Here is a 17,855-nt window from a genome sequence, read left to right on the forward strand (position 1 = left end):
ACATTAAAAAAAGAGAAATTTTGAAAGGTTAAGGAAAAATAAATTGAACGTTTTTCTAATTTTACCTCAGTGGATTATCCCGTATACCTCAATTTGGAAACCATTGTTCAAGAGCAATCTCTGGACCCAAGTTTAAGAAACCTTATTCTGTTTTAAGGACTCTCTTTTCTTTCCTCATCTTTTCAGATATGTATTTTGCAGCTATTTACTCCTAGTCTGTGTCTTATATTCTCATTTTTCTTAACTGTCTCTCAAAGAGCTGAAGTTCTAAATTTTAATGAGGTCTGATTTATCAGGTTTTCTGTATGAGTCATGTTTTTTTGTCTTACATGAGAAACTTTTGGTAACTCAAAGTCATAAAGATTTTCTTCTACAGAGATTTCCTCCTGTGTTTTCTTCTAGAAATTTGTTTTACATTTAAGTCTGTAATTAATTTTTTGTTAATTTTCTCATATGGTGGGAAGTATAGATTGAACTTCTATTTTTTACATGTAAATGTCCAGTTCCAGTACTGTCTCTTGAAAAGATTGTACTGGACCACACAATCACCAGTATCTCACTGTCATCATTCGAGCAACTTCTACTGTATCTTTAAATCAGATAATGTGAGTCCTCCAGCTTTGTTCTTTCTCTTTCATCTTAAACTCTTTTGTTCTTTCAAATGTTATTTGGTTAAAAGTTTACATGACTTACTGAAGAATAAATCTTGTACCCTAAATATTGCTTGTACTTGGAACAATTTGACCTTCTTTGACGTATTTCTAAGTATACTTGGAAAATCTTAAGGATGACACTTGTATACAGTCATTTGTTTAAATCAAAAACTTTTTTTCTCTGGTGATGTCACTGTGGCTGTTATACAACTGGACAAGTACGCTTGCTATTAATTTTATCTAGTTTCCTTGTTGGTTGAAAGTCAGAAATAGCTATCATGGTAGTAAACTGAAATTATAGAAACAGAAAACGCCAATTGTGGTCATAAATAATTTCTGCTTTCTCCCTCTCTTAGGGATGATAGAAATGGCACAAGTGGATGAAAGGGCAAAAGGCAATGGCTCCAGTCAACCAGGAGCCGCAAGGCGAGGTGTACAAATTATTGATGATGAACCTCAAGCCCAGAGCGGTGGCGGAGGGTGCTGTTCTTCTGGATAACTGTTCACCCCTAAGGAATAAAAAAACAAACTGTGGATCCTTGCCCTCAACACAAAGACTGCCATATTCCAAGTCACATTATTTTACCAATGGAATTAGAGAGTTAACAGTATTTTAAATTACGTTTATAACACTGCAGAGACCTTAAGTGCTAAACTTAGTGGGGTTCGTGACCAGAGAATTGGCATTTTCTACACATGTTAACAAAGCAGTTACCAATGGCCTTTTTACATATTTTTTTTCTTTAACAAGGAGTAATATGCATGTAGAAAAGACCTACTTAAAGGCTTCATTTATATTCTTTTAAATCAAATCTTTATTTAATAACTTATATATGTTGTTGGAATGGTATACATTTTTGCAGTCCTTTGTATTTTGTGGTAGTTTGAATTGTATCACTTCTAAACAGCAAACTGTTTTTGTTTTCTTTTTTTTAAAATTAGCAGATACCTGAAGTACTATTTTTGCAGGGTTTGCACAGGCCCCTAACTGTCTACTACACTTTGATATAATCTATATTCATCCTGTATGCTGAGCTGATAAAATACATTGTAAATTACATATTAAATATTTTATCTGCTTTTACAAGCGCAAGGTGCAAAAATATATACAGTAGTCTCATTGATGACTGTAAAGTGAATTAACATTTGGTGATAATGTCTAAGCTTTTTGACTCTGATCATAGCTCCCCTTCACTTTTGTCTTAACTTGGAAGTGGCGTGTTTAAATTTTCTCATATACTTTACTTGAATTATTGCTGTTGTCACATTTTTTGCCTCTGTAAATCCATCTAATGATTGAGCAACAGCATTTGCCTTTTGGTTTGGGTGGGTTTTTTTTTGTTGTTCTTTTGTGGGGGGTTTTTTTTGTTTGTTTTTTGTTTTCTGGTTTTTTTGTTTGGATAAAAGAGATGACTTCTGCTAATTTTGCTTTAGAATGGTTACCTTAGAAGTATTTGAGTGGAGCATGCTGAGTTTCACTGCTACAAGGCTTTAGTTTTCTATTAGGCTTTATGTGAGATGGACTCATTGGTAGGAGAAGAGAGGAAGAAGTCTCAGATAGTAGCCACTCACCAAGACTCATTCATACAGCATGTTAGTGGTAGTTTCTCCTCCACAGGCAGCACTTTTAGATCCTTTGTGAGCAAGCTGTTTCTGGTCACTGCTTGCCAGAGATGAACACAGAAAGCTTTGTTTCATTTTATAAGAGCTATCCTTCTGAGTTTCTTTGAAGGGAAACATTTCATGTAATGAAGTTATAACGAACACTGGAAAGATTTATTATAAAATTATATTCTTGTATACTTTGTAAATTAGTCTCTCATTAAGTTTTTTTTTTTTTCTTTCTTTAAGCATAGGACTGATAGAATCAGGCACTGCTCATAGGAGGAACACAAATTGTGGAAATTAACAAATTGTTCTTGTTCTAATATATATATTTTTCCATTTCTGTCATGCTTGGAAAACTAGTAAATGTTATGTCTAAGATAAAATGGAATGGTCCCTGAATTTACTTCTTATAAGATGCAATAGTATACAATAAAGTTGTTAGCATGAGCAATTAAAAGAATATAATGAGGTTATAGTTACTAAAGAAGTAACTTTCCTAGATGGGTTAAAGTTGAATAAATTGACACCTTGATGTTATGATATTAGAATTTTAACTTAGTATTAAGTATTCTATAAGGCTTCATTTTACCTTCCTTAATTATTGTCCTTGTCAAACTCAACCCACTGCTTCTCCACTGTGTGTGTTTAGAGAGGGCGGAGTGGAAAGAGTCTTCAGGAAGATAAGCTAAAATTGTCTGTGTAGTCTCTTGGTTTCCTGTGAAGTTACTGTTTGTGCAGGAGGTGGAGGGAGGCAGGGGAAATCATGAGTACAGATAAAAGAAAAAATTGTTTTTGCCCTCCTGGTTCTTTCAGTGGTAGTAAAGAAAGCCTTGTCATTTCTACTGTTGTAGATGCAGATGGGAAAGAAGCTCTTCTCCATTGGAGTGAAGTATGTTTTTAAAACTAATTAGACATGAAATTGAGCTTTATTCCAAAAAATAAAATCATAAAGCCTGATAATTGGAGAGTTGTACTCTCGATTTTTGACCCTATATTAATGATATAAAGTCCAGATAGAAACCTCTGCTCCAGAGTTGCCAGATAATTATTGATATGGTACAACCACTCTCGATGTTTTGTTTTATTTATTTTTTCTTTACTCTTCTTTGGTTTCTATGTACCTTTCTTTTTTTTTGCGGTACGCGGGCCTCTCACTGTTGTGGTCTCTCCCGTTGCGGAGCACAGGCTCCGGACGCGCAGGCTCAGCGGCCATGGCTCACGGGCCCAACCGCTCCGCAGCATGTGGGATCTCACGGACCGGGGCACGAACCCGCGTCCCCTCCATCGGCAGGTGGACTCTCAACCACTACACCACCAGGGAAGCCCTCTATGTACCCTTCTTAACCTCAAGCGTTTCATTCTTCTTTTTTTAACCTGTAATTTAAACTAATTCAGTAGCAACAATAGATAATATGTATACCTGACCTTGCTCTGAAGCCTAGAAGGTCTTTAGATAGGAATAGGGTGAAAGGGTAATGAAAGAGGACCAATCAATTGCAGCATGTATACAAAGGAAAGATAAAAAAATGATAAACCAAGGCTGAGGAAGTTTTTCTGATACTTTCTTCACCTTTCTAATACCTATCTTTTGTGTTCCTGTCCTTATAATTGTGCTATTAGGAAGAAGACACAAGTTATCATGTTGTGTATTAAAAGTAGTAGGTAGATAGAACCAATATATTTTTCAACTAGTAAGTGTATACTCTTCGTATATATAATTAAAAATTGGTTTAAGATAGTCATTAAGAAGGTATCTGAATATTTAAAGTATACAATCACTGTTTCTGTAATGATGCGTATTCTGCTTCTTGTTTTGCGTTGTGATTATAGAGGAAGATTATTGTTTTTAAATATATTGCAACAATTTTGGGGTAAACAGTAATCTGAAAAGAAACAAGCATCACATTACCATATGAAATGAGTGTTTGAATTTCTTTTCTTCTGGGGTTATCTCCTGAAAATAGCCTAAAGCTGTGGCTGTTACAGCTAAATTGAAATCTTTTAAAAAATATTAGCCATATATTATTAGTGATTACTTTTTATTTGGCATTAAAATAACAGAAGAATGATATTTCATTTTTAGATTTTCAGTAAGAAAAAGTAAAATTTGAGAAATAGACAAGGAGGGTAGTAAGAAGTAGAATGAAAGGTAGATAGGAAATTCTACAACCTGACAATTTTTAAAATCATTTAAAAGACTACATTACTTTTATCAGATGGTTTCTAAATAAGGCAAGTTATGCATTGTGCCAAATATTTAGAACATTAAAAAATGAATTGTTATACTGTTTATTTCTTTTAATACATAATTTGCAATTTTCTATATTATAAATGCTACCAGGGGTCTAGATCATTGATCTTATATTATTTTCAGATAATATAACTTACATTTATAATTACCACTTATGTCTAGAAGGGTTTGACTTGTGCCTTTGACTTTTGAAATTTATCTTTTGACTTCTGTTTGCCATTATAGTTTTCACAGTCTTTTTAGTGTGACAAAGAGGGATTACATAATTTGTGACCATTTAAAATGTTGAGATCTTCTAGAAAAGGGTTTAGATAGTAATGACCAGCAAGAGCCTTACAGTAATTTCTAAAGATATAGAGACTAAGTAAATCCTTAAGTATTCTTTTCTAAATTATAAAATGCATTACCTAGATTTTAATAATTAAAAGCTGGGATTCATTGAACATAACACATTTATTTGATTTCATAGTAGGCATTGATTGTAGTAAGTTGCTGTTCTGTAGTTTTTTATCAACCAAACAGAGGAATATATTTGGTGTTGTGGACTAAAATTCATGCTACACCTACATCTGACTTGGATGGCTTTTCCCTTTTCAAGAAAACAAATTAATTACAATTCTGAGCAAACTTTCCTAAATGTAAGTATTTTAGTATTAATCATATGTAATGAGAAAAATTTAGAAATACTCTTAAGAGTTTCCAATTTTAAGCAAAAGTACTTTGCTTCTAAACAAATATCACTTTGATAGATCTTTAGCACTGCTTGGGCTATCTGGGATTTATATATCATCTGTTTTCTAAGGAAGCCGAGTGTGCTTTTGAGTGTTAACCTTTCTGCAGTAGATAATGAACATGGCATGTTACATGGCCCACCCAGAAAGAATCTTATCTTAAAGCATCTCGTCCTCTCCAGAATACTGCACATATTTCCAAGTACATTACATTAAAGCCAAAGGATGAGCCTGCCTACTTAAATGACCTTTATTCCCAATGAATCAGTTCTCACTTTGATTTTGATACTTCCTGGCAACTGAATCATTTATTATCAAATACTCAAGAAAAAGCTAATATGCAAAAAAAAAAAAAAAAAACTAATATGATTTCCTTAAATTTGAACTTATGTAGAGCAATGAGAGAAAGGTGAGGGACAGCAGGGATAAAGTATGATGATGTTGAAAAACAGAACAGTGGTATTTGCTAAACTGTATCTTCAGTGGTAGCAAGCTCTTTTAAGGAAACCATCTTATGTAGTACTTCCTAGAAGTATAAAAGTTCCTCAGTTTGTGTTTAATTACCTAAGTAAGACTATATTCTAGGAAAAAATTAAAAATACAGATTATTATAGAAGTGCCCCTAGTGTACCCCCTCCCAAATGGTAACTATTGCTCTATAGTGTATACTCTTCAATCACCTTTTCTTTATGCATTTATATACATATATATTTACCTATAGAAATACATAATTTTGTGCATTTAAAATTTTTACATAAATTGTGTCTTACTATGCATATGTTTTGCAACTTGCTTTTTTTCTTACCAATATGTCTAGGAGCTCTTATGTGAATATATACACTTTCATTTCTCCCAAATCTCTTTGGGTGTATTTTGCCTTTTTATATAACTTCTGACTCTCCATAAAACCTTCCCCAGGGACTTCCCTGGCTGTCCATTGGTTAGGAGTCCATGCTCCCAAGGCACGGGGCATGGGTTTGATCCTTGGTGGGGGAACTGGGGTCCCACATGCCACGTGGCCTAAAAGAAAAAAACTTCCCCAAAGGAATCTGGTCAATTAGGTGGAGTTCACTGGAATCATAGAATTTAAATGCCAGCCAGTGCTTACCCTAGACAGAGCCAGGGTCTCTTTTAAGCATGTGAGTCAGGAAATTAGAAAGGCATCTGCCTACAATTCATTTGAAGTATTTTACTTTTGGCCCCCTGTTGACTGACTAATATATAAAATTCAGGAATTTAGCAGATTTTTCTTTATTCAGAATAGGTTTTTACTTGAGGGAAGAAGGAAAAAGAGGGAAGGTATAGTTGATAGGAAAAGAGGACAGGGCAAACTAAAACGAGTCTATACAACTTTGAGCAGTTACGTAACACAAGACTTCATGCTACCAAAAATTAAGACTTGTTTGATCTGTGCCTTTAATATATAATAAAAAATGAAAGTCCCTCTTCAGATGTCTCCCCACCATCTCACATCCCTCTTTAGAGGGATTGTTAACAATTTGGTATGTGTCTGTATCTCATATATAAATGTTTTAATTTATATTTGGCCTTTATAAAATTTCAATTCCCTGAAAGCAATTTCTACCCTATGTCAAATTCTGTCCTCAATCAACTGACCAACTTTCCAAGAACAAACCTGAATCATACCTTTTTTTAAAAAAATTAATTTTATTTATTTATTTTTGGCTGTGTTGGGTCTTCGTTGCTGCACACGGGCTTTCTCTAGTTGCGGCGAGCAGGGGCTACTCTTCATTGGGGTGTGCAGGCTTCTCATTGCAGTGGCTTCTCGTTGCAGTGGCTTCTCGTTGTGGAGCATGGGCTGTAGGTGCATGGGCTTCAGTAGTTGTGGCACACGGGTTCAGTAGTTGTGGCTCGCGGGCTCTAGAGCGCAGGCTCAGTAGTTAATAGCACACGGGCTTAGTTGCTCCGTGGCATGTGGGATCTTCCCGGACCAGGGCCCGAACCCGTGTCCCCTGCATTGGCAGGCAGATTCTTAACCACTGTGCCACCAGGGAAGCCCAGAATCATACCTTTTTAAAGAAAGTTAAATCAATGGTAACATTTCTTGAACTAGAAGTTAACTACCTGACTCTTAAGATGTTTTATGTTTATTGTAAATTAAGCTTAAGGAGTAACTGTAGCATTCTGGGGAAGTCAAATCAAATTTTCAGTTTCTGCCCCCTGTGGAAATGGTGCTCGGAAAAAGGGGTGAGGAAGTCCAAAGTCCTTGATACCCATGTAATTCTGGGTTGGCTCATTCTCTTGGTATATTTTCCTGCTTGGGGAGCATTGCAGTGTCCTCAGCAATTTATGAGTACTTCTCTGCACTGTCAAGGCTATAGCTTAGCATGTGAGTGCTGTGACACAAAGTTAAATGTATGTGCTCCAGAACAACAAATTTATTCATATTTGACTTTTAGTGAAAATAATTCAGAAAGCAAGTTAAGCACAAGTTTACATGATTTTGTTAATTGTTTCCATATGGTATTTAAAAGAATTTAAAAGATGTTCTGCTCATCATGACTGTTCTATCAATTTCATTCATTAATTGAGTGCCCAGAACATACACAGGGGAACCAGACTTCCTTTACAGTGAGAGCTTGGAGATGGGGAACTGATTACCATTGCTCATAGTCTAGGATGTAGATAGTTTATCTGTGGATATGAGGTCAGCCAAACACACATGTTCACATTCTGTATTTGATCACATAGATATATACCAGTCAAACTTGTCAGGTGCAGTAATTATAATGACAGTAGTTGAAGTTGATAGTGAATTTGACGTAAAGCTGACCAGACTGATTTTGAGTATTGCAAAATGATACATTTTCAAGCCAGATTAAAATAGAATAACTTGTTTTCTAGCCTCAAGTGGCAATTAAATGATCCTCAAGTCCAAAATGTTTTTCCAAATTTTCTTGTAGCACTGAAGAAACAGATGCCTTTTGCTTGTTTACATGGCTGCTTTTTTTTTAATCTAGAAAAAAATGCATTTAAAAAAGCAACTATATTTTTTTCTTTGCCTTTGACAGATGTTGCCTTGTTGCCAGATAGTAACCCAGGACACAATCCATTTCTGAGTCATAGTAGGCTCATTTGGGGACCGTAACATGATACAACATGTATTTCTAAAGGCACTTTCCAATTTGAGAGTATGGGTTGCCTTTTTCCTACCTGAAATTGAAGATATAGGCCAGAAAGATAGCTTAATGAATATCAGGATTTCCTAATAATCGTTCAAGTACCTTTTAAGAATATTTTTGATATTACAGTGTTGTTTTTTTTTTTGCGGTACGCGGGCCTCCCACCGTTGTGGCCTCTCCCGCCGCGGAGCACAGGCTCCGGACGCACAGGCCCAGCGGCCATGGCCCACGGGCCCAGCCGCTCCGCGGCACAAGGGATCCTCCCGGACCAGGGCACGAACCTGTGTCCCCTGCATCGGCAGGCGGACCCCCAACCACTGTGCCACCAGGGAAGCCCTACAGTGTATTTTTAAAGTTAAATTATCCAGGTCCCTTCTTGGTCCTTTTGGGAAGAAAATAGAGGGAAATCATTGTTTTGTTTTTTTTTAAAAAAACTATTCCATGAACCAGTTATCAAGAAGTAACTTCTATTCATCTGCATTAATTCATCTGCACTAATTCACAAAAGGTGAATACTTTTAATCTAGTGACAACCCTTCAAAATGTAAAAAGCCTATAAAGGAAAAACTATATAGTAAGAAGAAGATGCTTTGAGGACTTTTGGCTGTCTCCGGGGTGACAAAGTTATTCCTCTTGTCCAAAAACAATACAATGTAAGCTCCCCCCTCCCCATATTGCCGTTTTTAAACCTGAAAATGTTCTTTAGCTGAAGAAGTGGCATTTAGTAGTTCCTCCATATCAAAGATCTTAAGGCCAACAGTAGTGGCACAAGAAATTTATTTATTAAGGATATAATCCTGGATGAGCTTTATTGAAGGTTGTCAGGTATGGCATTGTTAATTTAGTGAGAACCTATCTTTGGTATGTTGCCTTGAGGTTGACATTTGACAGTCCTAATTCCTCAACATTTGGTTCACTGTTTTGCCACAACTACAGCTGTGCTGCTGCCTCTTCCAATCAAAAATGTAAAAAATTATTAACTGGATGTAGAATTATTTACAAAATAATCACCATATATAAGCAGTTCTCATCTATGGAATGCTTAACAAGGTTATAATTCTAAAATATGGGGGTGGGGGAGGGGGAATTTTCTTAAATGCAGAACTAAGAGCTAAAGTTCAAGAGTTGTGGTGTTGAGGGCTTCCTTGGTGGCACAGTGGTTGAGAGTCCACCTGCCGATGCAGGGGACACGGGTTCGTGCCCGGGTCCGGGAAGATCCCACATGCCGCGGAGCGGCTGGGCCCGTGAGCCATGGCCGCTGAGCCTGCGCGTCCGGAGCCTATGCTCTGCAACGGGAGAGGTCACAACAGTGAGAGGCCTGCGTACCGCAAAAAAAAACAAAAAAATTTCCAACAAACCAAAGCCCAGGACCAGAAGGCTTCACAGGCGAATTCTATCAAACATTTAGAGAAGAGCTAACACCTATCCTTCTCAAACTCTTACAAAATGTAGCAGAGGGAGGAACACTCCCAAACTCATTCTACAAGGCCACCATCACCCTTATACCAAAACCAGACAAAGATGTCACAAACAAAACTACAGGCCAATATCACTGATGAACATAGATGCAAAAATCCTCAACAAAATACTAGCAAACAGAATCCAACAGCACATTAAAAGCATCATAAACCACGATCAAGTGGTGTTTATCCCAGGAATGCAAGGATTCTTCAATATACGCAAATCAATCAATGTGATACATACACCATATTAACAAACTGAAGGAGAAAAACCATACGATCTCAATAGATGCAGAGAAAGCTTTCAACAAAATTCAACACCCATTTATGATAAAAACCCTCCAGAAAGTAGGCATAGAGGGAACTTTCCTCAACATAATAAAGGCCATATATGACAAACCCACAGCCAACATCGTCGTCAATGGTGAAAAACTGAAACCATTTCCACTAAAATCAGGAACAAGGCAAGGTTGCTCACTCTCACCACTATTATTCAACATAGTTTTGGAAGTTTTAGCCACAGCAATCAGAGAAGAAAAAGAAATAAAAGGAATCCAAATAGGAAAAGAAGAAGTAAAGCTGTCACTGTTTGCAGATGACATGATACTATACGTAGAGAATCTAAAGATGCTACCAGAAAACTACGAGAGCTAATCAATGAATTTGGTAAAGTAGCAGGATACAAAATTAATGCACAGAAATCTCTGGCATTCCTATACACTAATGATGAAAAATCTGAAAGTGACATTAAGAAAAAATTCCCATTTACCATTGCAACAAAAAGAATAAAATATCTACGAATAAACCTACCTAAGGAGACGAAAGACCTGTATGCAGAAAATTATAAGACACTGATGAAAGAAATTAAAGATGATACAAGTAGATGGAGAGATATACCATGTTCTTGGATTGGAAGAATCAACATTGTGAAAATGACTCTACTACCCAAAGCAATCTACAGATTCAATTCAATCCCTATCAAACTACCACTGGCATTTTTCACAGAACTAGAACAAAAAAGTTCACAATTTGTATGGAAACACAAAAGACCCCGAATAGCCAAAGCAATCCTGAGAAAGAAAAAGGAGCTGGAGGAATCAGGCTCCCTGACTTCAGACTATAATACAAAGCTACAGTAATCAAGACAGTATGGTACTGGCACAAAAACAGAAATATAGATCAATGGAACAGGACAGAAAGCCCAGAGGTAAACCCACACACATATGGTCACCTTATCTTTGATAAAGGAGGCAAGAATATACAGTGGAGAAAAGACAGCCTCTTCAATAAGTGGTGCTGGGAAAACTGGACAGCTACATGTAAAAGAATGAAATTAGAACACTCCCTAACTCCATACACAAAAATAAGCTCAAAATGGATTAAAGACCTAAATGTAAGGCCAGATGCTATAAAACTCTTAGAGGAAAATATAGGCAGAACACTCTATGATATAAATCACAGCACGGTCCTTTTTGACCCACCTCATAGAGAAATGGAAATAAAAACAAACAAATGGGACCTAATGAAACTTAAAAGCTTTTGCACAGCAAAGGAAACCATAAACAACATGAAAAGACAGCCCTCAGAATGGGAGAAAATATTTGTAAATGACAAACAATCTCCAAAATTTACAAGCAGCTCATGCAGCTCAATATCAAAAAAAAACCCAATCCAAAAATGTGTAGAAGACCTAAATAGACATTTCTCCAAAGAAGATGTACAGATTGCCAACAAACACATGAAAGAATGCTCAACATCCTTAATCATTAGAGAAATGCACATCAAAAGTACAATGAGATATCATCTCACACCCGTTAGAATGGCCATCATCAAAAAATCTAGAAACAATAAATGCTGGTGAGGGTGTGGAGAAAAAGGAACCCTCTTGCACTGTTGGTGGGAATGTAAATTGATACAGCCACTATGGAGAACAGTATGGACGTTCCTTAAAAAACTAAAAATAGAACTACCATACGACCCAGCAATCCCACTACTGCGCGTATACCCTGAGAAAACCATAATTCAAAAAGAGTCATGTACCAAAATGTTCATTGCAGCTCTATTTACAATAGCCAGGACATGGAAGCAAGCTAAGTGTCCATCAACAGATGAATGGATAAAGATGTGGCACATGTATACAATGGAATATTACTCAGCCATAAAAAGAAATGAAACTGAGTTATTTGTAGTGAGGTGGATGGACCTAGAGTCTGTCATACAGAGTGAAGTAAGTCAGAAAGAGAAAAGAAATACTGTATGCTAACACATATATATGGAATCTAAAAAAAACAAAAACAAAAGTTCTGAAGAACCTAGGGGCAAGACGGGAATAAAGACAGACCTACTAGAGAATGGACTTGAGGATACGGGGATGGGGAAGGGTAAGCTGGGACAAAGTGAGAAAGTGGCATGGACATATATACACTATCAAACGTAAAATAGATAGCTAGTGGCAAGCAGCCACATAGCACAGGGAGATCAACTCGGTACTTTGTGACCACCTAGAGGGGTGGGATAGGGAGGGTGGGAGGGAGGGAGACACAAGAGGGAAGAGATATGGGGACATATGTATATGTATAACTGATTCACTTTGTTATAAAGCAGAAACTAACACACCATTTTAAAGCAGTTATCCTCCAATAAAGATGTTAAAAAAATAAAGAAGGATAAGTTATATCTAGTCCTTTGTAAAGAGTAAGCTATTTTCATAAAATATATTAGAAGTTTTTTTTCTTTCAGATTAACTGGTTCTTGAGAGTATATTTGATGAAATGGTTTATCACAAGAATTGCCTTTTACATTCCAAAACAAAAGCATTAAATGAAAGTTGACTTTAACAGAAATGGATATTGCATTATTTCTTTCTCAAGTGCCTGTACTTTTTATTTTGTAATGATTTGTGTTCCCTGATATGCTTTATCTCATGCTTGACTGATTACAAGTGTGAAGGGAGGTTAAATGTATTCGCTGTTGGCAATTTAGCATTAATTGTAACACACTGTAATCCAAATTACAATCTGTCATTTCCAGTCGAATTGTGAAGCACTGTAATTGTATTTTAGAGTTCCACTGCCATTGATTATAGCTACCTCATTTGTGTTTTAATATACCATGACAAATTTGTGAATGGAAATACAATCCTGTAACAAGGCAGGAAACAAGTATTGTTCTTCCTGTTATAACAGCAATAAAATTATATCTTAACAAATGAAAAGAGAAGGACATTGTAAGAAGTAAAGAGGATTCATTTAAAGATGAAAAAGACAAAAATGACTAATTTTCAAGCAGTGCATAAAAGTAAATGAGCCATGGATTTTTGGAAAACATTTCAAAAATATTCTTTAAATTAAAATTTTAAAAATAATACTCATACTCATACTAATACAAATGCTCTAGTTTATTCATTTGAATTGCCATATGGCATTCCACAGACATTCTCTCCCTGGTGATCATTCAGGTTGTTTATAGGTTTTTACTACTACAAATTATGCTGTAGTGAACATTCTTGCACATGACTCTTCATACACGTGGAGGATTCACTAGGGAATATATTTAGAAGTGGGACTTCTGGGTTGTAGAGTATGCATATCCTCTGTTTTACTTTGTGTGTGTGTGGGGGGGTAACAACATTTGACATGAGATCTACACTCTTGACAAATTTTGAAGTATACATTTTTGTTGACTATAAGTACAGTGTTGTATAGTCACATCTCTAGAGCTTATTTCTCTTGCTTGACTGACACTTTTTGCTCATTGATTAAAAGCTCCCTGTTTACCCCCCACCCCACCAGTCCCTGGCAACCACTATTCTACTATTTGATTCTATGAATTTGACTATTTTAGATACTCATATGAGTAGAATTGTGAAGTATTTGTTTTTCTGTGACTGGCTTACTTCACTTAGAATAATGTTCTCAAAGCTCATCCATGTTGTCACATATTTCAGATTTCCTTCTTTTTTAAGGCTGACTAGTATTCATTGTATGTATATGCCACATTTTCTGTATCAACTTATCTACTGATGGACATTTAGTTTGTGTCCATGTCTTGGCTATTGTGAACAGCACTGCAGTGAACACTGGAGTGCCAATATCTATTCAAGATGCTGACTGAAATTCTTTAGATAAATACCCAGTAGCGGGATTTCTGGATCTTATGATAATTCTGTTTTGAATTTTTTGAGTACTCTCCATACCGTTTCCCATAGCAGCTGTACCATTTTGCATTCCCAAAAACAGTGTGCAAGAGTTCCAATTTCTCCACCAACATTTGTTGCCTTTTGGTTTTTATTGATAATAGACATCATGCCAGGTGTGAGGTGATATCTTATTGTGGTTTTAATTTGCATTTCCCTGAGGAATAATAACAATGATCATTTTCTCATATACCTGTTGGACTTTTGTATGTCTTCTTTGGAGGATTGTCTATTCGAGTCCATTAAAAATTTGTTGTCATTTAAAAAAAACATTAAGTTCTAGTACGTATATATTTTGGAGATTAACCTCTTTTCAGACATATGATTCACAAATATTTTCTCCCATCCCATTGGTTGCCTTTTCACTCTGTTGTTTGCATTGCTTTTTCAGAAGCTTTTCATTGACAATGAACAATGAACATTTCATTGTTCAGAAGTTTTTTAGTCTGATGTAGTTCCACTTGTTTATTTTTGTTTTTGTTTCCATGAAAGCGTTGCCAAGACCAATGTCATGAAGCTCTTCTCCTATGCATTCTTCTAAAAATGTTAGTTTCAGGTCTATGTCTAAAGTCTTTAATCCATTTTGAGTTAATTTTTGTATATGGTGTAAGATAAGACTACAACTTCGTTCTTTTGCATGTGGATATCCAGTTTTCCCATAACCATTTAAGAAACTATGTTTTCCCCATTGCATATTTTTGGGACCTTGTTGAAGATGAGTTGATCTTATATGTGTGGATTTATTTCTGAGCTCTCTATTCTGTTCCATTTGTCTATATGTCTATCTTTTTGCCAGTACCATACTGCTTTGATTACTGTAGCTTTGTATTGTAATATATTTTGAAACTGGAAAGTGTGAGGCCTTCAGCTTCATTCTTCCTTCTCAGTATTGATTTGGCTATTTGAAGTCTTTTGTGGTTCCATATGAATTTTAGAATTTTTTTCTATTTCTGTAAAAAAAATGCCAATGGAATTTTGATAAGGATTGCATTGAATCTACAGATGGCTCTGGGCAGTATGAACATTTTAACAATATTAAGTATTTCAGTTAATGAACATGGCATAGCTTTCCATTTATTTGTGTCTTGTTTAATTTCTTTCATCAATATTTTGTAGTTTTCAGTATGCAAATCATTCACCTCCTTAGTTTAGTTTATTCCAAGCATTTTATTGATTTTGATGCTACTGTAAATGCGATTGTCTCCTATTTTATTTTTCAGATAGTTTGTTGTTAGTGTATAGAAGCACAATTGATTTTTATGTGTTCGTTTTGTATCCTGTACTGTTACTTAATTCATTTAATAGTTCTAAGTTTTTTTATGGAATGCTTAGAGTTTTCTAAATATAAGATTATATTGTTTTCAAACGGGGACAATTTTACTTTTTCCTTTCCAGTTTTGACGACTTTTATTTCTTTTTCTTGCCTAGTGCTCTCACTAGAACTTCCAGTACTATGTTGAATAAAAGTGGGCATCTGTACCTTGCGCCTGATCTTAGAGGAAAAGCTTTCAGTTTTTTACCATTGTGTATAATGTTATCTGTGGGCTTCTAATTTATGGCTTTTATTATGTTGATGTAATTTCCTTATTTCTAGTTTGTTGAGAGATTTTATTATGAAAGTGTATTGAATTTTGTTAAATACTTCTTATTCATCAATTGAGAAAATCATGTGATTTTTATCATTTATTCTGATACTGTGGTGTATCACATTAACTGATTTTCGTATGTTGAGCCAGTGCTTGATCATGGTGTATGATTCTTTTCATGTACTGGATAGTATTTTGTGGAGGATTTTTGTGTCTATATTCATCAGGGATATTGGCCTGTAGTTTTCTTTTCTTGTGGTGTCTTTGTCTGGCTTTGGTATCATGGCCTAATAACATGAGTTTGGAAGTGCTCCCTCTTCTTCAATTTTTTGGAATTGTTTGAGATAGATTGGCATTGTTCTTCTTTAAGTATTGGTAGAATTCACCATCGAAGCCATGTGGTTCTAAGCTTTTCTTTGTTGGGAGGTTTTTGATTCAATCTTCTTACTAGTTATAGATCTGTTCAGACTTTCTATTTCTTCAAGATTTAATCTTGGTAGGTTGTATGTTTCTAGGAATTTATTGATTTCTTCTATGTTAAACAATTTTTTGGTATATAATTGTTTATAATTGTCTTATGATCTTTTTATTTCTGAAGCATCAGTTGTAATGTTTCTTCTTTCCTTTTTGATTTTATTTATTTGAGTCTTCTTTCTTTTTTTCTTAGTCTAGCTAAGGGATTGGCTATTTTGTTGGTTTTTACAAAAAACTATCTCCTAGTTTTGCTCATTTTTTCTATTTTCTATTTTATCTATTTTTGCTCTGATACGTTATTTCTTTCCTTCTACTATGGGCTTAATTTGTTTTTCTACAGGACTTTGATGAAAAAAATTGAAGGAGATACAAGTAAATGGAAAGACATACTGTGTTCATAGATTGAAAGAATTAACACTGTTAAAATGCCCACACTACCCAAAGCCACATATAAACTCAATGCAATCCCTATCAAAATCCCAATATCATTTTTCACAGAAATAGAAAAAACAATCCTAAAATTTTTATGGAACCACAAAAGATCCCAAATAGCCAAAGCAATTCTGAGAAAGAAGAACAAAGCTGGAAGCCTCACACTTCCTGATTAAACACTATAGTCTATGACCATACCACCCTGAACGTGCCCGATCTCGTCTGATTACAAACTATAATACAAAGCTATAGAAACCAAGACAGTGTGGTACTGGCATAAAAATCAACATGTAGAAGAATGGAATAGAATCAGAGAGCCCAGAAATAAACCCACACATATACGGTCAACTAATATTTGACAAGCAAGCCAAGAATACTCAATGGGCAGAGGATAGTCAATTTAATAAATGATGTTGGGAAAACTGGGTATTCATATGCAAAAGAATGAAACTGAGCCCCTATCTTACACTACTCACAAAAACTAACTTTAAATGAATTAAATATGTAAATATAAGACCTGAAACTATAAAACTCCTAGAAGAAAACATAGGGAAAATCTCCTTATTATTGGTCTTGGCAAGGATTTTTTGGATATGGCTCCAAGAGTACAAGCAACAAAAGCAAAAATAGACAAGTGGGGACTACATCAAACTAAAAAGCTTCTCCACAGCAAAGGAAACAATCAACAAAATTCCCAACCTATGGAATGGGAGAAAATATTTGTAAATTATATATTTCATAAGGGGTTAATATCCAAAATATATAAATAACTCATACAGCTCTATAGGAAAAAAATCCAATCTCATTAAAAAATGGGCTGAGGAACTAAACGGACATTTTCCAAAGAAAACAAACAGCCAACAAGTACATGAAAAGATGTACAACATCATTGATCAAAAGATGCTCCACACCACCAATCATCAGGAAAATACAAATCAAAAGCACAATAAGATATTGCCTCACACCTGTTTCAATGGCTGTCATCAAAATTACAAGACATAGCAAGTGTTGGCGAGGATGTGGAGAAAAGGGAACCCTTGTGCACTGTTGTTGGAATGTAAATTGGTACAGCTACTATGGAAAAGTGTATGGAGGTTCCTCAAAAAATTAAAAATAAACTACATTTGATCCAGCAATCTCACTTCTGGGTATATCTCCAAAGGAAATGAAATCAGTATGTTGAAGAGATATCTGCACTTCCACAGTCAATGCAGCATTATTCACAATAGGTAAAATTTGGAAACAACCTAACTGTCTATCTAGAGTTTAATGGATAAAGAAGATATGGGGATATAAATATACATCCATGAGAAAGAAGGAAA

General features: G+C 35.4%; 1 protein-coding gene across 1 annotated transcript in view; it reads left to right on the plus strand.

Moving 5' to 3' along the window:
- Positions 1-17,224, plus strand: part of RAB21 (RAB21, member RAS oncogene family) — a 43,542-nt gene extending 26,318 nt beyond the window's left edge. Inside the window, exon 7 of the mRNA XM_022571508.3 lies at positions 1,010-17,224. Coding sequence (XP_022427216.1) covers positions 1,010-1,152 — 143 coding nt within the window. The 3' untranslated portion in view covers positions 1,153-17,224. The remainder of the gene's footprint in view (positions 1-1,009) is intronic.
- The last annotated feature ends 631 nt before the right edge of the window (positions 17,225-17,855 follow it).

The sequence above is a fragment of the Delphinapterus leucas genome, chromosome 11, assembly GCF_059928025.1.
Source record: "Delphinapterus leucas isolate spDelLeu-1000000601 "Yukka" chromosome 11, BTC_Dleu_Yukka2, whole genome shotgun sequence".
NCBI lineage: Eukaryota > Metazoa > Chordata > Mammalia > Artiodactyla > Monodontidae > Delphinapterus > Delphinapterus leucas.